Source organism: Pleurodeles waltl, chromosome 3_1 (assembly GCF_031143425.1).
Source record: "Pleurodeles waltl isolate 20211129_DDA chromosome 3_1, aPleWal1.hap1.20221129, whole genome shotgun sequence".
Classification (NCBI taxonomy): domain Eukaryota; kingdom Metazoa; phylum Chordata; class Amphibia; order Caudata; family Salamandridae; genus Pleurodeles; species Pleurodeles waltl.
In genome coordinates, this window is record NC_090440.1 from 23017647 (window position 1) to 23042914 (window position 25268).

A 25268-nucleotide genomic window follows, 5' to 3' on the forward strand; every position below is an offset into this window, starting at 1 on the left:
AGATAACAGCCCGGAGGCCTACCCTACAAAGCCATCTCCACCAGAAGACAGCACCGCGTACTCTCAGGTGGTGGCTAGAGCAGCACAATTTCATAACGTAAGCCTCCACTCAGAACAGGTCGAGGATGATTTCTTGTTCAACACACTCTCCTCCACCCACAGCTCCTACCAAAGCCTGCCTATGCTCCCTGGTATGCTCCGGCACGCAAAAGACATATTTAAGGAGCCGGTCAAAAGTAGGGCAATCACACCAAGGGTGGAAAAGAAGTATAAGCCGCCTCCTACGGACCCGGTTTTCATCACTACACAGCTGCCACCAGACTCTGTTGTTGTAGGAGCAGCTAGGAAAAGGGCCAACTCTCACACATCTGGAGATGCACCACCCCCAGATAAAGAAAGCCGCAAGTTCGATGCAGCTGGTAAAAGAGTCGCAGCACAAGCTGCAAACCAGTGGCGCATCGCGAACTCCCAGGCACTACTTGCGCGCTATGACAGAGCCCACTGGGACGAGATGCAACATCTCATTGAACATCTGCCCAAGGACTTCCAAAATAGGGCGAAACAAGTGGTTGAGGAGGGACAGACCATCTCCAACAACCAGATACGTTCCTCCATGGACGCTGCAGATACAGCTGCACGGACAATTAATACATCTGTAACTATCAGACGGCATGCATGGCTCCGAACGTCTGGATTTAAACCAGAGATTCAACAAGCAGTTCTCAATATGCCTTTTAATGAAAAAGAACTGTTCGGTCCAGAAGTGGACACAGCGATTGAGAAACTCAAAAAAGATACGGACACTGCCAAAGCCATGGGCGCACTCTACTCCCCGCAGAGCAGAGGGAATTACAGCACATTCCGTAAAACGCCCTTTCGAGGGGGGTTTCGGGGTCAAAGCACACAAGCCAGCACCTCACAAGCAACACCGTCCACTTACCAGGGACAGTATAGAGGAGGTTTTCGGGGACAATATAGAGGAGGGCAATTCCCTAGAAATAGAGGGAGATTTCAAAGCCCCAAAACCCCTACTACTAAACAATGACTCACATGTCACTCACCCCCTCCACACAACACCAGTGGGGGGAAGAATAGGTCATTATTACAAAGCATGGGAGGAAATCACTACAGACACTTGGGTTCTAGCAATTATCCAACATGGTTATTGCATAGAATTTCTACAATTCCCTCCAAACATACCACCAAAAGCACAAAATTTAACGACACACCATTCCAATCTCCTGGAGATAGAAGTGCAGGCACTATTGCAAAAGAATGCAATCGAATTAGTGCCAAACACACAAATAAACACAGGAGTTTACTCACTGTACTTTCTGATACCAAAGAAGGACAAAACGCTGAGACCAATCCTAGACCTCAGAGTAGTGAACACTTTCATCAAATCAGACCACTTCCACATGGTCACACTACAAGAAGTATTGCCATTGCTAAAACTACACGACTACATGGCAACTTTAGACCTCAAGGATGCTTATTTCCATATACCAATACACCCATCTCACAGGAAATACCTAAGGTTTGTATTCAAAGGAATACATTACCAATTCAAGGTACTGCCTTTCGGATTAACAACCGCACCAAGAGTCTTTACCAAATGTCTAGCGGTAGTCGCTGCACACATAAGAAGGCAGCAAATACATGTGTTCCCATATTTGGACGACTGGCTAATCAAGGCCCATTCGTTCATACAGTGCTCAAATCACACAAATCAGATCATACAAACCCTCTTCAAACTCGGGTTCACCGTCAATTTCACAAAATCCAAAATTCTGCCACGCAAGGTACAACAATACCTGGGAGCCATAATAGACACATCAAAGGGAGTAGCCACTCCAAGTCCACAAAGAATTCAAAATTTCAACACCATCATACAACGCATGTATCCAACACAAAAGATACAGGCAAAAATGGTATTACAACTCCTAGGCATGATGTCATCATGCATAGCCATTGTCCCAAACGCAAGACTGCACATGAGGCCCTTACAACAATGCCTAGCATCACAGTGGTCTCAAGCACAGGGTCACCTTCTAGATCTGGTGTTAATAGACCGCCAAACTTACCTCTCGCTTCTGTGGTGGAACAACATAAATTTAAACAAGGGGCGGCCTTTCCAAGACCCAGTGCCACAATACGTAATAACAACAGATGCTTCCATGACAGGGTGGGGAGCACACCTCGATCAACACAGCATACAAGGACAATGGAACGTACATCAAACAAAACTGCATATCAATCACCTAGAACTTCTAGCAGTTTTTCAAGCACTAAAAGCTTTCCAACCAATAATAGTTCACAAATACATTCTCGTCAAAACAGACAACATGACAACAATGTATTATCTAAACAAGCAGGGAGGGACGCACTCCACGCAGTTAAGCCTGCTAGCACAAAAAATTTGGCATTGGGCAATTCACAACCAAATTCGCCTAATTGCACAGTTTATACCAGGGATACAAAATCAACTCGCAGACAATCTCTCTCGAGATCACCAACAGGTCCACGAATGGGAAATTCACCCCCAAATTCTGAACACTTATTTCAAACTCTGGGGAACACCTCAGATAGACTTGTTTGCGACAAGGGAGAACGCAAAATGCCAAAACTTCGCATCCAGGTACCCACACAAACAATCCCAAGGCAATGCCCTATGGATGAACTGGTCAGGGATATTTGCTTACGCTTTTCCTCCTCTCCCTCTCCTTCCTTACCTGGTAAACAAACTCAGTCAAAGCAAACTCAAACTCATATTGATAGCACCAACTTGGGCAAGGCAACCCTGGTACACAACGCTGCTAGACCTATCAGTGGTACCCTGCATCAAATTGCCCAACAGGCCAGATCTGTTGACACAGCACAACCAAAAGATCAGACACCCAGATCCAGCATCGCTGAATCTAGCAATCTGGCTCCTGAAATCCTAGAATTCGGGCACTTACAACTTACCCAAGAATGTATGGAAGTCATAAAACAAGCAAGAAGGCCATCCACCAGGCACTGCTATGCAAGTAAATGGAAGAGGTTTGTTTGCTACTGCCATATTAATCAAATACAACCATTACACACAACTCCAGAACATGTAGTGGGTTACTTGCTTCACTTACAAAAATCTAACCTAGCTTTCTCTTCCATTAAGATTCACCTTGCAGCAATATCTGCATACCTGCAGACTACCTATTCAACTTCCCTATATAAAATACCAGTCATTAAAGCATTCATGGAGGGCCTTAGGAGAATTATACCACCAAGAACACCACCTGTTCCTTCATGGAACCTAAATGTTGTCCTAACTAGACTTATGGGTCCACCTTTTGAACCCATGCACTCCTGCGACATACAGTTCCTAACCTGGAAGGTGGCATTTCTCATCGCCATTACTTCCCTGAGAAGAGTAAGCGAGATTCAGGCGTTTACTATACAGGAACCTTTTATACAACTACACAAAAATAAAGTCGTCCTAAGGACCAATCCTAAATTTTTGCCAAAGGTTATTTCACCGTTCCATCTAAATCAAACAGTGGAACTTCCAGTGTTCTTTCCACAGCCAGATACCGTAGCTGAAAGGGCACTACATACATTAGATGTCAAAAGAGCATTAATGTATTACATTGACAGAACAAAAAACATCAGAAAGACTAAACAACTCTTTATTGCATTTCAAAAACCTCACGCAGGAAACCCAATTTCAAAACAAGGTATAGCCAGATGGATAGTTAAATGCATCCAAATCTGCTACCTTAAAGCTAAACGACAGCTGCCCATTACACCAAGGGCACACTCAACCAGAAAGAAAGGTGCTACCATGGCCTTTCTAGGAAACATCCCAATGCAAGAAATATGTAAGGCAGCCACATGGTCTACGCCTCACACATTCACCAAGCACTACTGTGTAGACGTGTTATCCGCACAACAAGCCACAGTAGGTCAAGCCGTATTAAGGACATTATTTCAGACTACTTCCACTCCTACAGGCTGATCCACCGCTTTTGGGGAAATAACTGCTTACTAGTCTATGCAGAACATGCGTATCTACAGCGACAGATGCCATCGAACTGAAAATGTCACTTACCCAGTGTACATCTGTTCGTGGCATCAGTCGCAGTAGATTCGCATGTGCCCACCCGCCTCCCCGGGAGCCTGTAGCAGTTTGGAAGTTACCTTCAATTATTTCTATATGTATCATCTCAACCTTAAATAGGTGCATACTTAGTCACTCCATTGCATGGGCACTATTACTACAATTCAACTCCTACCTCACCCTCTGCGGGGAAAAACAATCGAAGATGGAGTCGACGCCCATGCGCAATGGAGACAAAAGGAGGAGTCACTCGGTCCCGTGACTCGAAAGACTTCTTCGAAGAAAAACAACTTGTAACACTCCGGCCCAACACCAGATGGCGAGCTATTGCAGAACATGCGAATCTACTGCGACTGATGCCACGAACAGATGTACACTGGGTAAGTGACATTTTCATTATATAGCGCTTACTACCCCTGACGAGGCGTCGAAGCGCTTTTCGGTGAGTAGCACGCTACTCTGGAACCCAACAAGAATTAGTGGTGGATTAGTGTAGGGAAATCTGAGTACAGTTTTAGTATGAGTTAATTTGAGCTGCGGATATGTGAGTTTGTTAGTTTGATTGGCTGGAGTAATGGAGGGGCGGAGGAGGGAAGAATCCAAAGTGTTAATTGGGAGTTTATGGTAATCGGATTTGGGCTTGGGATGAGTAAAGGAGGATGGAGGAGGGAAGAGTATGTGGAAGGGTTAGGGAGAGCATGGTAGCAGGGTGGAATAAATGAAGGAGAATTTAGTAGGGTTGTTTGGGAGAAGTGAGGTTTGGTGAGTTAGATGTGGAAGAGGAGGGAAAAGCTTAGGCAGAGTTATTTAGGAGATGAAAGTAGTAGAATGGATTTGGGATGAGTCAGAGTGAGAATGGAGGATAGATTGATAGAGACATGACCTATATAAGATGAAAGCAGTGATTCATAAATATCTAGTATAACAACTTATCTAGGAGTTATGCAGTGACCTATGATATATAATGAAGTTACCAGTGATGATCTGATGTTAAAGTGAAAAATCTTTTTCTTACAAATATTTTTGTACATTTTAAAGATAGCAGGGTTCGCTTTACCCTTCTCAGTAGGGGACAACCAAACTTATCCCCTTCGCACATCTGAAAAATATATATACCAGGCTGTTTTTACCTTTTTGTTTGTGCATTAGAGATGATCTTCAGAATAATTTGCATATATGTAGTAAAAAGGAAGTTTTACACCTTTATCCCAAAGCTTCTGCGGGTGAAGATCAGTTTTGAAAGTTTGATACTCTTCTTACTTTACTCGTGCACAAGGTTCAAAGAGGCGTTTGTCTGCTCCTATAATCAAACCTGTATAGAAGATGCGCATGTCTGCCACCCAAAGTCTGTACTTGCAGTTGGATGTGGTTCTGTAGTTGCAGTTGATATCCGAGAGTGAATGCTCCTACGGGAGTTCATGTCCACTCAGTCTAACGTCGAGTGCCTTCAGTGGACTCTTAAAATGTGTCCCTTTCTGAAAGATACGTTTCCCCATAATCTCCAAGCACTGCCTCACATGGGCCTTTTTTCTGCAGTTTTTCAGTTCGGGCGGATACTTCTAATCACAGATTCCTCACCTTTAGAAATCCCAGTCGTCAGACTGAATGTGAGGGATTTAACCAGTCTTGTTCCTGTGTGCTGGCAGGTGGCGAGTTGCCGCTCTGCATTGACTTTGTTCTGCTGTTGAAGATGGGTTTGCCACAGTCAGCATAGACCACTTCCAGACACCCACAAACCTCCTGATACTGTTGGGGCTCATTATTAAGGTGATGACCTAACCCCCTCGCACAGGCTCCTTTTCATTGGGGAAATCCTGGGTATGTTGCAGTTTCGAGCTTTCCCTCGGTCACTAGTCCAGGACATTCGGCTAGCATCCTGCTGTTTCTGCCTCAGTCCTGAGAGTGGATCTGGGGCTTCTTGGCCTCTTGCATTCTGTTCCTTCACTATGCCAGGTTATCACATGCAGGCTCTACATTGGAACCTGAAGTCTGTGGCCCAGCCCCAGGGTAGCCTGTCACATTTTCATGCAGGTTTCAGAGGAGAGTGGAGCCTGCAAATCTAGGTAACTGCTTGACTGCAGTTGGACCAGTTGCAATCCCCTCTCCCTTCTGCATTGATGGTGGTGGCGTGTGCCGTTGCTGGGATGGAAAGGTCACCTGGGAGATTTGGCAATTAGAGGACTCTGGTCTTCGACGGGGACTCCTCTCCACATCAGCCTATCGCAGTTGCGAGCTATTTGCCAGCCCCTGAAAGCTTTCCGGCCATCCATTAAAGGGAGGCTGGCTCAGGTTCTTATGGACAAAGCCGCTGCCGTGTACTCCAGCAAGCAGGATGATGTGGGGTCCTCGATCCTGTGCCAGGAGGGACTTCTCTGTAGCAGGCTGGAGCGTCTGGGGAGTTACCTGATCATAAAACATGTGGCTGAATCTTTGAATGCCAGGATAAGGATAGTCAAACGTACCTGCCGACATCTGGGGGATCACAGGTGGCGGTTACACTCTGAGGTGGTGCAGGGCATTGTCCAGCGATGGGAAATCCCTGGATAGATCTGTTTGCCACCTCTAAGGATGTGCAGTGCAAAACTTTTACACTTAGGAGTTTATAAAAAGGCTTTCTCTTGGAGATGCATTCTGGATATAGTCTAGCATGGGACTGCTGTACACCTTTCTGCCGCTGCCTTACCTGTCCTGGTCTTGGAAGGGAATGAGAGGCTACTGGGCCCAGGTCATCCTAGTAGCTTTTGGACTGCAGCTATCCATAAGAGTAAGGATCAATTCTTACCTGTAGTAGCACAGTTACTCTTGCTCCTGTAGGCTGTATTCCTTTTCCTACCACCAACAAACTTTTCCGTAGTGTAGCTGCAGTATCCATGTTATTACCAGCTCACGGTTATTTGGAAGTAAATTAGTGATCAGCTTGTTTAAGTGAGGCCAGAGGAACGTAAGGTAGTGCGCTGTGAGTTGAACTTACTTTGAAGAACTTGCACAGATTCTAGCTCTACCCCTAGATGCTGTACTGCTTTGAAACCGCTCTCCGCTGCTTTTCGGCTAGGTTTGTGCTGTGGAAATACCATACACATCCATGCATACTTGGAGTGTACCAGAAAGGCCTAAAGGTAAGTATGTACCCTTTGTTAAATATTTCTTAATACAGTAACTTCGCAGCCTGCATAACGTGTGGTAGTTTTTGAGTGTTTTTTTCTGCTACTTAATAGAAACAGTAAAGGCTGTCATCAGAAAGAATTGGAAGCTAAGTTATCACAGCACTTGTGCATAAGGACTAGTGAGCGATGAGTCTCCCGTAAAGAGCATTTTCTTCTTGCGTCTCCACCTCCTCAGCTGAACGGTGAAGTGTGTGTGAAAATTGATTAAAGCTTCTTTGAAAGGTTGTTTTGTCAAGTTGACATCAAACATTGGTTTCTCCTTTTTATGCAGTTATATGACAATTTAATTTTATTTTATTTTCCCTAGAAATTCAAAGCAAACGGCAAGAGAGAAAACGAAGAACAACAGCCAATCCGGTGTACAGTGGCGCCATCTTTGAACCAGAGGTATTCACATACCCACTTGTCGCCCTGAGTCAAATCTTGGCGGTCTTAGAAAAGGCACTTCCTGCAACACTAGTACTGCACACGACCTCTGATGCTCACAGGCAACTTGAGACCGTACTTCGCACGAGTACCACTTGGTTCCTTCATGGATCACCCCGGCAGCAACCTTCAAGTAGTGACATTTCACTCCTTAGACCTGACATGTAATACTTTCAATAGTGATATTCCTAGGCTTGGCCACCGAATCTTATTACTGGCCTCTAGCTTTTGTTCCTGCATTGTAACCACCAAATATTTGGTCTTCCGCCACATCACTTTCCACCTGAACAAAAAAATAAGATACAAATGCAATTCTTACAGCACATAATCTAAATGAGAGCCATCTTTTCATCAGGACTGTCATACATCCAAAGGCACTAATCCACTCTTACACTCAGTTGTTGCTCATCCACATCATCCCTATACAGCGTGCTCTGTGCACCCAGAGATTATGTGCAGCATCAGAGGAACGCTGCACCAGCACAGGCCCAAGTGGAGGAAAAGTGAGCACCGTCTGTTAAAGATGCATAAATATGCCAAACGTTTGTACTGTATAAAGAAAGGTGCATAGAGAATTAACTTTTAGCAAAATAATCTCTTACAAGAAATTATGTATACGTAACTGCACTAAAGATCGTTCTCCGACACATCACAATTCATAAATATAATTTGCTGCTGATCACCTGTGAAAATTACAATTCTACCCCCAAGTCTAGAAGCAAGCCCTTCCAGTGCCTTCCACGTGTCTGATCCTACTCCAGTATGAGCAAATAGTGGATAGCCTAGATGATATGGTGTAGTTGTAGCCGCTGTCACCAGTGATAGGGTCACCTTGTACTCTAGACGATGTGGTACAGTTGTAGCCACTGTCACCAGTGATAGGGTCACCTTGTAATCTAGACGATGTGGTGTAGTTGTAGCCGCTGTCACCAGTGATAGGGTCACCGTGTAATCTAGACAATGTGGTGTAGTTGTAACCGCTGTCACCAGTGATAGGGTCATCTTGTAATCTAGACAATGTGGTACAGTTGTAGCCGCTGTCACCGGTGATAGGGTCACCTTGTAATCTAGACAATGTGGTACAGTTGTAGCCGCTGTCACCAGTGATAGGGTCACCTTGTACTCTAGACGATGTGGTACAGTTGTAGCCACTGTCACCAGTGATAGGGTCACATTGTAATGTAGACAATGTGGTGTAGTTGTAGCCGCTGTCACCAGTGATAGGGTCACCTTGTAATCTAGACGATGTGGTGTAGTTGGAGCCGCTGTCACCAGTGATAGGGTCACCTTGTAATCTAGACAATGTGGTACAGTTGTAGCCGCTGTCACCAGTGATAGGGTGTAAGGAAATGCCTCCTTGGCATGGTTGCCCCCTGACTTTTTGCCTTTGCTGATGCTATGTTTACAATTGAAAGTGTGCTGAGGCCTGCTAACCAGGCCCCAGCACCAGTGTTCTTTCCCTAACCTGTACTTTTGTATCCACAATTGGCAGACCCTGGCATCCAGATAAGTCCCTTGTAACTGGTACTTCTAGTACCAAGGGCCCTGATGCCAAGGAAGGTCTCTAAGGGCTGCAGCATGTATTATGCCACCCTGGAGACCCCTCACTCAGCACAGACACATTGCTTGCCAGCTTGTGTGTGCTAGTGAGAACAAAACGAGTAAGTCGACATGGCACTCCCCTCAGGGTGCCATGCCAGCCTCTCACTGCCTATGCACGTATAGGTCAGTCACCCCTCTAGCAGGCCTTACAGCCCTAAGGCAGGGTGCACTATACCATAGGTGAGGGTACCAGTGCATGAGCATGGTACCCCTACAGTGTCTAAACAAAACCTTAGACATTGTAAGTGCAGGGTAGCCATAAGAGTATATGGTCTGGGAGTTTGTCCAACACGAACTCCACAGCACCATAATGGCTACACTGAAAACTGGGAAGTTTGGTATCAAACTTCTCAGCACAATAAATGCACACTGATGCCAGTGTACATTTTATTGCAAAATACACCCCAGAGGGCACCTTAGAGGTGCCCCCTGAAACTTAACCGACTGTCTGTGTAGGCTGACTAGTTCCAGCAGCCTGCCACACTAGAGACATGTTGCTGGCCCCATGGGGAGAGTGCCTTTGTCACTCTGAGGCCAGTAACAAAGCCTGCACTGGGTGGAGATGCTAACACCTCCCCCAGGCAGGAGCTGTAACACCTGGCGGTGAGCCTCAAAGGCTCACCCCTTTGTCACAGCCCAGCAGGGCACTCCAGCTTAGTGGAGTTGCCCGCCCCCTCCGGCCACGGCCCCCACTTTTGGCGGCAAGGCTGGAGGGAACAAAGAAAGCAACAAGGAGGAGTCACTGGCCAGTCAGGACAGCCCCTAAGGTGTCCTGAGCTGAGGTGACTCTAACTTTTAGAAATCCTCCATCTTGCAGATGGAGGATTCCCCCAATAGGGTTAGGATTGTGACCCCCTCCCCTTGGGAGGAGGCACAAAGAGGGTGTACCCACCCTCAGGGCTAGTAGCCATTGGCTACTAACCCCCCAGACCTAAACACGCCCTTAAATTTAGTATTTAAGGGCTACCCTGAACCCTAGAAAAGGAGATTCCTGCGACAACAAGAAGAAGGACTGCCCAGCTGAAAACCCCTGCAGAGGAAGACCAGAAGACAACAACTGCCTTGGCTCCAGAAACTCACCGGCCTGTCTCCTGCCTTCCAAAGAACTCTGCTCCAGCGACGCCTTCCAAAGGGACCAGCGACCTCTGAATCCTCTGAGGACTGCCCCGCTTCGACGACGACAAGAAACTCCCGAGGACAGCGGACCTGCTCCAAAAAGACTGCAACTTTGTTTCAAGAAGCAGCTTTAAAGAACCCTGCAACTCCCCGCAAGAAGCGTGAGACTTGCAATACTGCACCCGGCGACCCCGACTCGGCTGGTGGAGAACCAACACCTCAGGGAGGACCCCCGGACTACTCTCCGACTGTGAGTACCAAAACCTGTCCCCCCTGAGCCCCCACAGCGCCGCCTGCAGAGGGAATCCCGAGGCTTCCCCTGACCGCGACTCTCTGAAACCTAAGTCCCGACGCCTGGAAAAGACCCTGCACCCGCAGCCCCCAGGACCTGAAGGACCGGACTTTCACTGCAGAAGTGACCCCCAGGAGTCCCTCTCCCTTGCCCAAGTGGAGGTTTCCCCGAGGAAGCCACCCCTTGCCTGCCTGCAGCGCTGAAGAGATCCCTTGATCTCTCATTGACTAACATTGCAAACCCGACGCTTGTTTCTACACTGCACCCGGCCGCCCCCGCGCTGCTGAGGGTGAAATTTCTGTGTGGGCTTGTGTCCCCCCCGGTGCCCTACAAAACCCCCCTGGTCTGCCCTCCGAAGACGCGGGTACTTACCTGCAAGCAGACCGGAACCGGGGCACCCCCTTCTCTCCATTCTAGCCTATGCGTTTTGGGCACCACTTTGAACTCTGCACCTGACCGGCCCTGAGCTGCTGGTGTGGTGACTTTGGGGTTGCTCTGAACCCCCAACGGTGGGCTACCTTGGACCAAGAACTGAACCCTGTAAGTGTCTTACTTACCTGGTAAAACTAACAAAAACTTACCTCCCCCAGGAACTGTGAAAATTGCACTAAGTGTCCACTTTTGAAATAGCTATTTGTGAATAACTTGAAAAGTATACATGCAATTGAAATGATTCAAAGTTCCTAATGTACTTACCTGCAATACCTTACAAACAAGATATTACATGTTAAATTTGAACCTGTGGTTCTTAAAATAAACTAAGAAAATATATTTTTCTGTAACAAAACCTATTGGCTGGATTTGTCTCTGAGTGTGTGTACCTCATTTATTGTCTATGTGTATGTACAACAAATGCTTAACACTACTCCTTGGATAAGCCTACTGCTCGACCACACTACCACAAAATAGAGCATTAGTATTATCTCTTTTTACCACTATTTTACCTCTAAGGGGAACCCTTGGACTCTGTGCATGCTATTCCTTACTTTGAAATAGCACATACAGAGCCAACTTCCTACATAGGGTCATCTTGTAATCTAGACAATGTGGTACAGTTGTAGCCGCTGTCACCAGTGATAGGGTCACCTTTTAATCTAGACAATGTGGTACAGTTGTAGCCGCTGTCACCAGTGATAGGGTCACCTTGTAATCTAGACAATGTGGTGTAGTTGTAACTGCTGTCACAAGTTGTAAGGAAATGCCTCCTTGGCATGGTTGCCCCCTGACTTTTTGCCTTTGCTGATGCTATGTTTACAATTGAAAGTGTGCTGAGGCCTGCTAACCAGGCCCCAGCACCAGTGTTCTTTCCCTAACCTGTACTTTTGTATCCACAATTGGCAGACCCTGGCATCCAGATAAGTCCCTTGTAACTGGTACTTCTAGTACCAAGGGCCCTGATGCCAAGGAAGGTCTCTAAGGGCTGCAGCATGTCTTATGCCACCCTGGAGACCTCTCACTCAGCACAGACACACTGCTTGCCAGCTTGTGTGTGCTAGTGAGGACAAAACGAGTAAGTCGACATGGCACTCCCCTCAGGGTGCCATGCCAGCCTCTCACTGCCTATGCAGTATAGGTAAGACACCCCTCTAGAAGGCCTTACAGCCCTAAGGCAGGGTGCACTATACCATAGGTGAGGGTACCAGTGCATGAGCATGGTACCCCTACAGTGTCTAAACAAAACCTTAGACATTGTAAGTGCAGGGTAGCCATAAGAGTATATGGTCTAGGAGTTTGTCAAACACGAACTCCACAGCACCATAATGGCTACACTGAAAACTGGGAAGTTTGGTATCAAACTTCTCAGCACAATAAATGCACACTGATGCCAGTGTACATTTTATTGTAAAATACACCACAGAGGGCACCTTAGAGGTGCCCCCTGAAACTTAACCGACTGTCTGTGTAGGCTGACTAGTTCCAGCAGCCTGCCCCACCAGAGACATGTTGCTGGCCCCATGGGGAGAGTGCCTTTGTCACTCTGAGGCCAGTAACAAAGCCTGCACTGGGTGGAGATGCTAACACCTCCCCCAGGCAGGAGCTGTGACACCTGGCGGTGAGCCTCAAAGGCTCACCCCTTTGTCACAGCCCAGCAGGGCACTCCAGCTTAGTGGAGTTGCCCGCCCCCTCCGGCCACGGCCCCCACTTTTGGCGGCAAGGCTGGAGGGAACAAAGAAAGCAACAAGGAGGAGTCACTGACCAGTCAGGACAGCCCCTAAGGTGTCCTGAGCTGAGGTGACTCTGACTTTTAGAAATCCTCCATCTTGCAGATGGAGGATTCCCCCAATAGGGTTAGGATTGTGACCCCCTCCCCTTGGGAGGAGGCACAAAGAGGGTGTACCCACCCTCAGGGCTAGTAGCCATTGGCTACTAACCCCCCAGACCTAAACACGCCCTTAAATTTAGTATTTAAGGGCTACCCTGAACCCTAGAAAATTAGATTCCTGCAACTACAAGAAGAAGGACTGCCTAGCTGAAAACCCCTGCAGAGGAAGACCAGAAGACGACAACTGCCTTGGCTCCAGAAACTCACCGGCCTGTCTCCTGCCTTCCAAAGATCCTGCTCCAGCGACGCCTTCCAAAGGGACCAGCGACCTCGACATCCTCTGAGGACTGCCCCTGCTTCGAAAAGACAAGAAACTCCCGAGGACAGCGGACCTGCTCCAAGAAAAGCTGCAACTTTGTTTCCAGCAGCTTTAAAGAACCCTGCAAGCTCCCCGCAAGAAGCGTGAGACTTGCAACACTGCACCCGGCGACCCCGACTCGGCTGGTGGCGATCCAACACCTCAGGAGGGACCCCAGGACTACTCTAAGACTGTGAGTACAAAAACCTGTCCCCCCTGAGCCCCCACAGTGCCGCCTGCAGAGGGAATCCCGAGGCTTCCCCTGACCGCGACTCTTTGAATCCTAAGTCCCGACACCTGGGAGAGACCCTGCACCCGCAGCCCCCAGGACCCGAAGGACCGAACTTTCACTGGAGGAGTGACCCCCAGGAGTCCCTCTCCCTTGACCAAGTGGAGGTTTCCCCGAGGACCCCCCCCCCTTGCCTGCCTGCAGCGCTGAAGAGATCCCTAGATCTCCCATTGACTTCCATTACAAACCCGACGCTTGTTTCTACACTGCACCCGGCCGCCCCCGCGCCGCTGAGGGTGAAATTTCTGTGTGGGCTCGTGTCCCCCCCGGTGCCCTACAAAACCCCCCTGGTCTACCCTCCGAAGACGCGGGTACTTACCTGCAAGCAGACCGGAACCGGGGCACCCCCTTCTCTCCATTCTAGCCTATGCGTTTTGGGCACCACTTTGAACTCTGCACCTGACCGGCCCTGAGCTGCTGGTGTGGTGACTTTGGGGTTGCTCTGAACCCCCAACGGTGGGCTACCTTGGACCAAGAACTGAACCCTGTAAGTGTCTTACTTACCTGGTTAACCTAACAAATACGTACCTCCCCTAGGAACTGTGAAAATTGCACTGTGTCCACTTTTAAAACAGCTATTTGTGAATAACTTGAAAAGTATACATGCAATTTTGATGATTTGAAGTTCCTAAAGTACTTACCTGCAATACCTTTCGAATGAGATATTACATGTAGAATTTGAACCTGTGGTTCTTAAAATAAACTAAGAAAAGATATTTTTCTATATAAAAACCTATTGGCTGGATTTGTCTCTGAGTGTGTGTACCTCATTTATTGTCTATGTGTATGTACAACAAATGCTTAACACTACTCCTTGGATAAGCCTACTGCTCGACCACACTACCACAAAATAGAGCATTAGTATTATCTATTTTTACCACTATTTTACCTCTAAGGGGAACCCTTGGACTCTGTGCATGCTATTCCTTACTTTGAAATAGCACATACAGAGCCAACTTCCTACATTGGTGGATCAGCGGTGGGGTACAAGACTTTGCATTTGCTGGACTACTCAGCCAATACCTGATCACACGACAAATTCCAAAATTGTCATTAGAAATTGATTTTAGCAATTTGAAAAGTTTTCTAAATTCTAAAAGTCCTGCTAGGGCCTTGTGTTAGATCCTGTTTAGCATTTCTTTTAGAGTTTAAAAGTTTGTAAAAGTTTGAATTAGATTCTAGAACCAGTTGTAGATTCTTAAAAAGTATTCCAACTTTTAGAAGCAAAATGTCTAGCACAGATGTGACTGTGGTGGAACTCGACACCACACCTTACCTCCATCTTAAGATGAGGGAGCTAACGTCACTCTGTAAAATAAAGAAAATAACAATGGGCCCCAAACCTACCAAAATACAGCTCCAGGAGCTTTTGGCAGAGTTTGAAAAGGCCAACCCCTCTGAGGGTGGCAACTCAGAGGAAGAGGATAGTGACTTGGAGGAAAATTCCCCCCTACCAGTCCTATCTAGGGAGAACAGGGTCCCTCAAACCCTGACTCCAAAAATAATAGTCAGAGATGCTGGTTCCCTCACAGGAGAGACCAACACCTCTGAAATCACTGAGGATAACTCCAGTGAAGAGGACATCCAGTTAGCCAGGATGGCCAAAAGATTGGCTTTGGAAAGACAGATCCTAGCCATAGAGAGGGAAAGACAAGAGATGGGCCTAGGACCCATCAATGGTGGCAGCAACATAAATAGGGTCAGAGATTCTCCTGACATGTTGAAAATCCCTAAAGGGATTGTAACTAAATATGAAGATGGTGATGACATCACCAAGTGGTTCACAGCTTTTGAGAGGGCTTGTGTAACCAGAAAAGTGAACAGATCTCACTGGGGTGCTCTCCTTTGGGAAATGTTCACAGGAAAGTGTAGGGATAGACTCCTCACACTCTCTGGAAAAGATGCAGAATCTTATGACCTCATGAAGGGTACCCTGATTGAGGGCTTTGGATTCTCCACTGAGGAGTATAGGATTAGATTCAGGGGGGCTCAAAAATCCTCGAGCCAGACCTGGGTTGACTTTGTAGACTACTCAGTAAAAACACTAGATGGTTGGATTCAAGGCAGTGGTGTAAGTAATTATGATGGGCTGTACAATTTATTTGTGAAAGAACACCTGTTAAGTAATTGTTTCAATGATAAACTGCATCAGCATCTGGTAGATCTAGGACCAATTTCTCCCCAAGAATTGGGAAAGAAGGCGGACCATTGGGTCAAGACAAGGGTGTCCAAGACTTCAACAGGGGGTGACCAAAAGAAAGGGGTCACAAAGACTCCCCAGGGGAAGGGTGATGAGACAACCAAAACTAAAAATAGTAAAGAGTCTTCTACAGGCCCCCAAAAACCTGCACAGGAGGGTGGGCCCAGAGCCTCTTCACAAAACAATGGGTACAAGGGTAAAAACTTTGATCCCAAAAAGGCCTGGTGTCATAGCTGTAAACAGCATGGACACCAAACTGGAGACAAGGCCTGTCCCAAGAAAGGTTCCACTCCAAACTCCCATCCAGGTAACACTGGTATGGCTAGTCTCCAAGTGGGATCAACAGTGTGCCCAGAGCAAATCAGGGTCCACACTGAAGCTACTCTAGTTTCTGAGGGTGGGGTGGATTTAGCCACACTAGCTGTCTGGCCGCCTAACATGCAAAAATACAGACAGCAACTCTTAATTAATGGGACTAGAATAGAGGGCCTGAGGGATACAGGTGCCAGTGTCACCATGGTGACAGAGAAACTGGTTTCCCCTGGCCAATACCTGACTGGAAAAACTTACACAGTCACCAACGCTGACAATCAGAGAAAAGTACATCCCATGGCAATGGTTACTTTAGAATGGGGAGGGGTCAATGGCCTGAAACAGGTGGTGGTCTCTCAAATATCCCAGTGGACTGTCTGCTTGGAAATGACCTGGAGTCCTCAGCATGGGCTGAGGTAGAACTAAAAACCCATGCAGCAATGCTGGGTATCCCTGAACTGGTGTGTGTGAAAACAAGAGCACAGTGCAAGGCACAGGGTGAACAAGTAGAGCTGGAGTCTGGAAGAATGGCCCAGCCTACCAAGAGGAAAGGAAAGTCAGTTGGGAAACCAACTGCAACACAGCCGAAGAAAGGGAACCTCTCTTCTCAGGAAGAAGTTCTGCCCTCTGAGGGAACTGAGCCTTTGGAGCTTGAACCTTATCAGGTTGAGCTCTTAGGCCCAGGGGGACCCTCAAGGGAGGAGCTGTGTAAGGGACAAGAAACCTGTCCCTCTCTTGAAGGCCTTAGGCAGCAAGCTCCTGAAGAGTCCAAGGGCAAGAAAAATGGAACACATAGGGTCTATTGGGAGGATGGACTCCTGTACACTGAGGCCAGAGACCCCAAACCTGGTGCCACTAGGAGAGTGGTAGTGCCTCAGCTGTTCAGAGAGTTCATCCTAACATTGGCCCATGACATTCCCCTTGCTGGACATTTGGGACAAACCAAGACGTGGGAGAGGCTAGTCAACCACTTCTACTGGCCCAATATGTCCAACATGGTTAAGGAGTTTTGCCTCTCCTGCCCCACCTGTCAAGCCAGTGGTAAGACAGGTGGGCACCCAAAGGCCCCCCTCATTCCACTTCCAGTGGTGGGGGTTCCCTTTGAAAGAGTGGGTGTGGACATAGTTGGTCCACTAGAACCTCCCACAGCCTCAGGAAATATGTATATCCTGGTAGTAGTGGATCATGCTACCAGGTATCCTGAAGCTATTCCCCTTAGGTCGACTACTGCCCCTGCAGTAGCCAAGGCCCTCATTGGTATCTTTACCAGAGTGGGTTTCCCTAAGGAGGTGGTGTCTGACAGAGGTACCAACTTCATGTCAGCATACCTGAAGCACATGTGGAATGAGTGTGGAGTGACTTATAAATTCACTACACCCTACCATCCACAAACTAATGGCTTAGTTGAGAGATTCAACAAGACATTAAAAGGCATGATCATGGGGCTCCCAGAAAAACTCAAAAGGAGATGGGATGTCCTCTTGCCATGTCTGCTTTTCGCTTACAGGGAGGTACCACAGAAGGGAGTAGGATTCTCACCCTTTGAACTTCTGTTTGGTCATCCTGTAAGGGGACCACTTGCCCTTGTTAAAGAAGGCTGGGAGAGACCTCTCCATGAGCCTAAACAGGACATAGTGGACTATGTACTTGGCCTTCGCTCTAGAATGGCAGAGTACATGGAAAAGGCAACCAAAAACCTTGAGGCCAGCCAACAGCTCCAGAAGTTTTGGTATGACCAAAAGGCTGCACTGGTTGAGTTCCAACCAGGACAGAAAGTCTGGGTTCTGGAGCCTGTGGCTCCCAGGGCACTCCAGGACAAATGGAGTGGCCCTTACCCAGTGCTAGAAAGGAAGAGTCAGGTCACCTACCTGGTGGACCTGGGCACAAGCAGGAGCCCCAAGAGGGTGATCCATGTGAACCGCCTTAAGCTCTTCCATGACAGGGCTGATGTGAATCTGTTGATGGTAACAGATGAGGATCAGGAGGCAGAGAGTGAACCTCTCCCTGATCTTCTGTCATCAGACCCAAAAGATGGCACAGTAGATGGAGTGATCTACTCAGACACCCTCTCTGGCCAACAGCAAGCTGATTGTAGGAGAGTCCTACAACAGTTTCCTGAACTCTTCTCCTTAACCCCTGGTCAGACACACCTGTGTACCCATGATGTGGACACAGGAGACAGCATGCCTGTCAAAAACAAAATCTTTAGACAGTCTGACCATGTTAAGGAAAGCATCAAGGTGGAAGTCCACAAGATGCTGGAATTGGGAGTCATTGAGCGCTCTGACAGCCCCTGGGCTAGCCCAGTGGTCTTAGTCCCCAAACCTCACACCAAAGATGGAAAGAAAGAGATGAGGTTTTGTGTGGACTACAGAGGGCTCAATTCTGTCACCAAGACAGATGCTCATCCAATTCCTAGAGCTGATGAGCTCATAGATAAATTAGGTGCTGCCAAATTCCTAAGTACCTTTGACTTGACAGCAGGGTACTGGCAAATAAAAATGGCACCTGGAGCAAAAGAGAAAACAGCATTCTCCACACCTGATGGGCATTATCAGTTTACTGTTATGCCCTTTGGTTTAAAGAATGCCCCTGCCACCTTCCAAAGGTTGGTGAATCAAGTCCTTGCTGGCTTGGAGTCTTTTAGCACAGCTTATCTTGATGATATTGCTGTCTTTAGCTCCACCTGGCAGGATCACCTGGTCCACCTGAAGAAGGTTTTGAAGGCCCTGCAATCTGCAGGCCTCTCTATCAAGGCATCCAAATGCCAGATAGGGCAGGGAACTGTGGTTTACTTGGGACACCTTGTAGGTGGAGGCCAAGTTCAGCCACTCCAACCCAAGATCCAGACTATTCTGGACTGGGTAGCTCCAAAAACCCAGACTCAAGTCAGGGCATTCCTTGGCTTGACTGGGTATTACAGGAGGTTTGTGAAGGGATATGGATCCATTGTGACAGCCCTCACTGAACTCACCTCCAAGAAAATGCCCAAGAAAGTGAACTGGACTGTGGAATGCCAACAGGCCTTTGACACCCTGAAACAAGCAATGTGCTCAGCACCAGTTCTAAAAGCTCCAGATTATTCTAAGCAGTTCATTGTGCAGACTGATGCCTCTGAACATGGGATAGGGGCAGTTTTGTCCCAAACAAATGATGATGGCCTTGACCAGCCTGTTGCTTTCATTAGCAGGAGGTTACTCCCCAGGGAGCAGCGTTGGAGTGCCATTGAGAGGGAGGCCTTTGCTGTGGTTTGGTCCCTGAAGAAGCTGAGACCATACCTCTTTGGGACTCACTTCCTAGTTCAAACTGACCACAGACCTCTCAAATGGCTGATGCAAATGAAAGGTGAAAATCCTAAACTGTTGAGGTGGTCCATCTCCCTACAGAGAATGGACTTTATAGTGGAACACAGACCTGGGACTGCCCATGCCAATGCAGATGGCCTTTCCAGGTTCTTCCACTTAGAAAATGAAGACTCTCTTGGGAAAGGTTAGTCTCATCCTCTTTCGTTTGGGGGGGGGGGGTTGTGTAAGGAAATGCCTCCTTGGCATGGTTGCCCCCTGACTTTTTGCCTTTGCTGATGCTATGTTTACAATTGAAAGTGTGCTGAGGCCTGCTAACCAGGCCCCAGCACCAGTGTTCTTTCCCTAACCTGTACTTTTGTATCCACAATTGGCAGACCCTGGCATCCAGATAAGTCCCTTGTAACTGGTACTTCTAGTACCAAGGGCCCTGATGCCAAGGAAGGTCTCTAAGGGCTGCAGCATGTCTTATGCCACCCTGGAGACCTCTCACTCAGCACAGACACACTGCTTGCCAGCTTGTGTGTGCTAGTGAGGACAAAACGAGTAAGTCGACATGGCACTCCCCTCAGGGTGCCATGCCAGCCTCTCACTGCCTATGCAGTATAGGTAAGACACCCCTCTAGCAGGCCTTACAGCCCTAAGGCAGGGTGCACTATACCATAGGTGAGGGTACCAGTGCATGAGCATGGTACCCCTACAGTGTCTAAACAAAACCTTAGACATTGTAAGTGCAGGGTAGCCATAAGAGTATATGGTCTAGGAGTTTGTCAAACACGAACTCCACAGCACCATAATGGCTACACTGAAAACTGGGAAGTTTGGTATCAAACTTCTCAGCACAATAAATGCACACTGATGCCAGTGTACATTTTATTGTAAAATACACCACAGAGGGCACCTTAGAGGTGCCCCCTGAAACTTAACCGACTGTCTGTGTAGGCTGACTAGTTCCAGCAGCCTGCCCCACCAGAGACATGTTGCTGGCCCCATGGGGAGAGTGCCTTTGTCACTCTGAGGCCAGTAACAAAGCCTGCACTGGGTGGAGATGCTAACACCTCCCCCAGGCAGGAGCTGTGACACCTGGCGGTGAGCCTCAAAGGCTCACCCCTTTGTCACAGCCCAGCAGGGCACTCCAGCTTAGTGGAGTTGCCCGCCCCCTCCGGCCACGGCCCCCACTTTTGACGGCAAGGCTGGAGGGAACAAAGAAAGCAACAAGGAGGAGTCACTGACCAGTCAGGACAGCCCCTAAGGTGTCCTGAGCTGAGGTGACTCTGACTTTTAGAAATCCTCCATCTTGCAGATGGAGGATTCCCCCAATAGGGTTAGGATTGTGACCCCCTCCCCTTGGGAGGAGGCACAAAGAGGGTGTACCCACCCTCAGGGCTAGTAGCCATTGGCTACTAACCCCCCAGACCTAAACACGCCCTTAAATTTAGTATTTAAGGGCTACCCTGAACCCTAGAAAATTAGATTCCTGCAACTACAAGAAGAAGGACTGCCTAGCTGAAAACCCCTGCAGAGGAAGACCAGAAGACGACAACTGCCTTGGCTCCAGAAACTCACCGGCCTGTCTCCTGCCTTCCAAAGATCCTGCTCCAGCGACGCCTTCCAAAGGGACCAGCGACCTCGACATCCTCTGAGGACTGCCCCTGCTTCGAAAAGACAAGAAACTCCCGAGGACAGCGGACCTGCTCCAAGAAAAGCTGCAACTTTGTTTCCAGCAGCTTTAAAGAACCCTGCAAGCTCCCCGCAAGAAGCGTGAGACTTGCAACACTGCACCCGGCGACCCCGACTCGGCTGGTGGCGATCCAACACCTCAGGAGGGACCCCTGGACTACTCTAAGACTGTGAGTACAAAAACCTGTCCCCCCTGAGCCCCCACAGCGCCGCCTGCAGAGGGAATCCCGAGGCTTCCCCTGACCGCGACTCTTTGAATCCTAAGTCCCGACACCTGGGAGAGACCCTGCACCCGCAGCCCCCAGGACCCGAAGGACCGAACTTTCACTGGAGGAGTGACCCCCAGGAGTCCCTCTCCCTTGACCAAGTGGAGGTTTCCCCGAGGAACCCCCCCTTGCCTGCCTGCAGCGCTGAAGAGATCCCTAGATCTCCCATTGACTTCCATTACAAACCCGACGCTTGTTTCTACACTGCACCCGGCCGCCCCCGCGCCGCTGAGGGTGAAATTTCTGTGTGGGCTCGTGTCCCCCCCGGTGCCCTACAAAACCCCCCTGGTCTGCCCTCCGAAGACGCGGGTACTTACCTGCAAGCAGACCGGAACCGGGGCACCCCCTTCTCTCCATTCTAGCCTATGCGTTTTGGGCACCACTTTGAACTCTGCACCTGACCGGCCCTGAGCTGCTGGTGTGGTGACTTTGGGGTTGCTCTGAACCCCCAACGGTGGGCTACCTTGGACCAAGAACTGAACCCTGTAAGTGTCTTACTTACCTGGTTAACCTAACAAATACGTACCTCCCCTAGGAACTGTGAAAATTGCACTGTGTCCACTTTTAAAACAGCTATTTGTGAATAACTTGAAAAGTATACATGCAATTTTGATGATTTGAAGTTCCTAAAGTACTTACCTGCAATACCTTTCGAATGAGATATTACATGTAGAATTTGAACCTGTGGTTCTTAAAATAAACTAAGAAAAGATATTTTTCTATATAAAAACCTATTGGCTGGATTTGTCTCTGAGTGTGTGTACCTCATTTATTGTCTATGTGTATGTACAACAAATGCTTAACACTACTCCTTGGATAAGCCTACTGCTCGACCACACTACCACAAAATAGAGCATTAGTATTATCTATTTTTACCACTATTTTACCTCTAAGGGGAACCCTTGGACTCTGTGCATGCTATTCCTTACTTTGAAATAGCACATACAGAGGGTTAACTTCCTACACCAGTGATAGGATCACCTTGTAATCTAGACGATGTGGTGTAGTTGTAGCCGCTGTCACCAGTGATAGGGTCACCTTGTAATCTAGACAATGTGGTGTAGTTGTAACCGCTGTCACCAGTGATAGGGTCATCTTGTAATCTAGACGATGTGGTACAGTTGTAGCCGCTGTCACCAGTGATAGGGTCACCTTGTGCTGAGGCTGAATTGCCGAACAAAGCTGGTCCAAGTACCTGCCTAAAAAAGAAAGTCTTAAATAAATTGTGAAATTCCATGTGGTGACTCATTGAACAGCCTTCGAGCTGTAAAGACTATAATAAAGCAGATATCAGTGTGGGAATTATATGACAACATAAACTCAAAGGGATTAGGTTTAAGCAAAGAATAGTTTTTTGGGGCTTTTCTTTTCATGAAATTCAGACTCGAACTTTGTAGCAAATAAGATATGAGATCTATCTTCAGGGTCTATTCGCAGCACCTCTGTCACCCTTGTGTAATCGTATACTTGGTGGTTGCAGTATTGTAGGAGAGTAGATTTAATTCCACTTCATACATGGAGGGAAGTGGAGGGTACGGGGTTTTCCTGATTGCCCGCTAACCAAACCTCAGTGCCAGTGCTCTTTCCATAAAACAAGGTTTTGTCTAATTGGAACCCAATTGCTGTGGCATAGATCAAGGAACTTTAGTACCCCTGTAAGTCCCTTGTAGATGGTACCTCTTGTTCCTAGGGCAAGGGGTAATAGAGGGTTCCTCGGGCTACAGCAAATCTGATGCCACCCTGAGGGACCCATACACAAGTTACACACAGACTGCCATTGCAGGCTGTGTGACATGGGACAAACCATGTTTGAAAACATGACATGGCACACTCTTCTGTGCCATGCCAAAGACACTGCATAGGCTGTATGTAAGACACCCCTACTGCATGCCTTGCAGCTCTAAAGAAGGGAGCATTGTGGCACATGTGAGGGCAGCATGAGCAAATATGCTCCTGTAATGTCTAATACCGTTCTTAGATATTACAGGTGAGCAGGGTAGCAATCTTAAGGTACGTATTGGGCACTGGTCAAAACAGGTTAGCCAGCTACTTATGGCTTCACTGAAACCTATGGTGCTTGGTATCAAATACCTCGTCTTAATAAATCTGCATTGCTGACAGTATTAGATGCATTATTATATGCACCCTGAGGGCATCTTAGAGGTGCCCCTGAAACATTACTAGTCCTCTAGTGTGCTGGCTGACTGTTCTCATCCAGCCTGCCACCACAGACACATTACCGACCCACCCTGCAGATGAGAGCCCGGGCTCTCAGGAGGTCAGGAACAATGCCTGCTCTAGCAGGAGATGTTATCGCTCCTTAAAGTGATCCCCTCATCCTGGATGTGATGCATTCAGGGAGAATGGAAATAAGAACTCTCCTCTCTGAAGATGTTCCTCTAATTTCCACCACCTCAACTCACTGCCTGAGCATCAAGGCAGTCCTTGCTCAGGTTCCCATATAACCGATGCCATTGGAGACCTAGGTCCATTGAAGAGCTCTTATTCTCAACCTGAGATTACGGAACCACCAGCGAGTATGATGCCATCAGCCACAGAAGACTTAATTCAGACCTTCCTGGCTGAATATGATTGCCATTGAAAATAAAAAAATCTAAATAGACGAAACCAGCCCCAGGGAGGAAAGGCATTCCTAACAAGTATCTAAAATCGGCCTCACGTGTTTAACTATTAAAAACGGAAGCAAGGAAGGATTTTTTTCTAGCTGACCCACATTTCCAACTAATGCTGCAAAAGGGTGGTTGTAACACCTGTAGACCCTTAGTAGATAACAAAGAAAGGAACCGGCTTTAATCCAACAATTCTCTGGATAAGCGGGGATGAAATCGAACTTGTTTCTCAAACGAACAGCTACGACTTTGAGTAACACTCTGAGTTCAAGAGAGGCCAAAGGGTGAATCCTTAAACTGAAAATGGAGCTCTGCCTCTGTGATCGTGAGATTTTCTGTAAGAATGGATAATTGTAATATGAAAGTAGGCATCATTGAAATCCAGAGATGGCATCTGGTCTTGATCCTGCAATGCCCAAAAAACTAGACGGAGAGTCAACATCTGGAACTTCTCTACAGATAGAGACCTCTCCCCTTCAAAGAGGGTGGTAGCAACCTCATAGCGCCATTCAACAACGCTGCCGCATTTTTCATCAAGTCATTTGCGTGGGAGAAGAGAAGAGGGGATGGGAAACAAAGGAAAAGGTGAAGGTTTCTCCAAAAATGACTGATTGTAACTGTTTTGTAGTGTGAATCTGGATTCCTATGACATGCGTCATTCTGCATGTAGTGGTGGAGTCTGTAATTGTCCCTATTTTTTCTTTTTTCTTTTTTTCATCAATCAAAGGGGGCAGTGCCAACCCTCTGTGTCGAACGTAATCCCATAATGTGTGGTCGCCATCTTCATATATTGTTTTTCCGCAGTTGGGTTCGGAAGCAGTGTCTGTGGGCTCTAGGTAAACTGTCCTAGAGGAAAAACCTGGAGGCACTTCTGAGATGGAGCGCAGCATCGAGAGAATATCAGTAACAATACAACAGGAGAGACTTTGTGTGTCAATCCACCTTACTCCCTTGTCTTTCCTGGTAAGTTGGTTTTGCGGACCCAAGCTTCCTCTCTATGAACAGTGGTTACTCCTTGTCATAACATCACCTTCTCCGACAATTGAAGGCTTCCATGTTCCGACCCTCCTGTGTGCTGATGACTTCTAATCTCCTAAGCGCTTGAACGCCAGAGCTTCCAGCAGCTGAGAATTACTGTCGGGAAAATGGCCCGAAGTTAAACCCAGAAAAACTAAAACATTGGTTGGGAAAATAACAGAAAATCTTATAATATCTTTGCAGTAAATAACAAACAACTGGAAGACGTAGCAATATTTACAAACCTGCAGG

At 47.6% G+C, this 25268-nt stretch overlaps 1 protein-coding gene across 5 annotated transcripts in view; it reads left to right on the plus strand.

Annotated features, from left to right (window-relative positions):
• Positions 1-25268, plus strand: part of PHF21A (PHD finger protein 21A) — a 399375-nt gene that overhangs the window by 314384 nt on the left and 59723 nt on the right. For all 5 annotated transcript variants that reach the window (XM_069221736.1, XM_069221738.1, XM_069221733.1 and 2 more), the window contains one exon: positions 7571-7650. In XM_069221736.1, coding sequence (XP_069077837.1) covers positions 7571-7650 — 80 coding nt within the window. The remainder of the gene's footprint in view (positions 1-7570; positions 7651-25268) is intronic.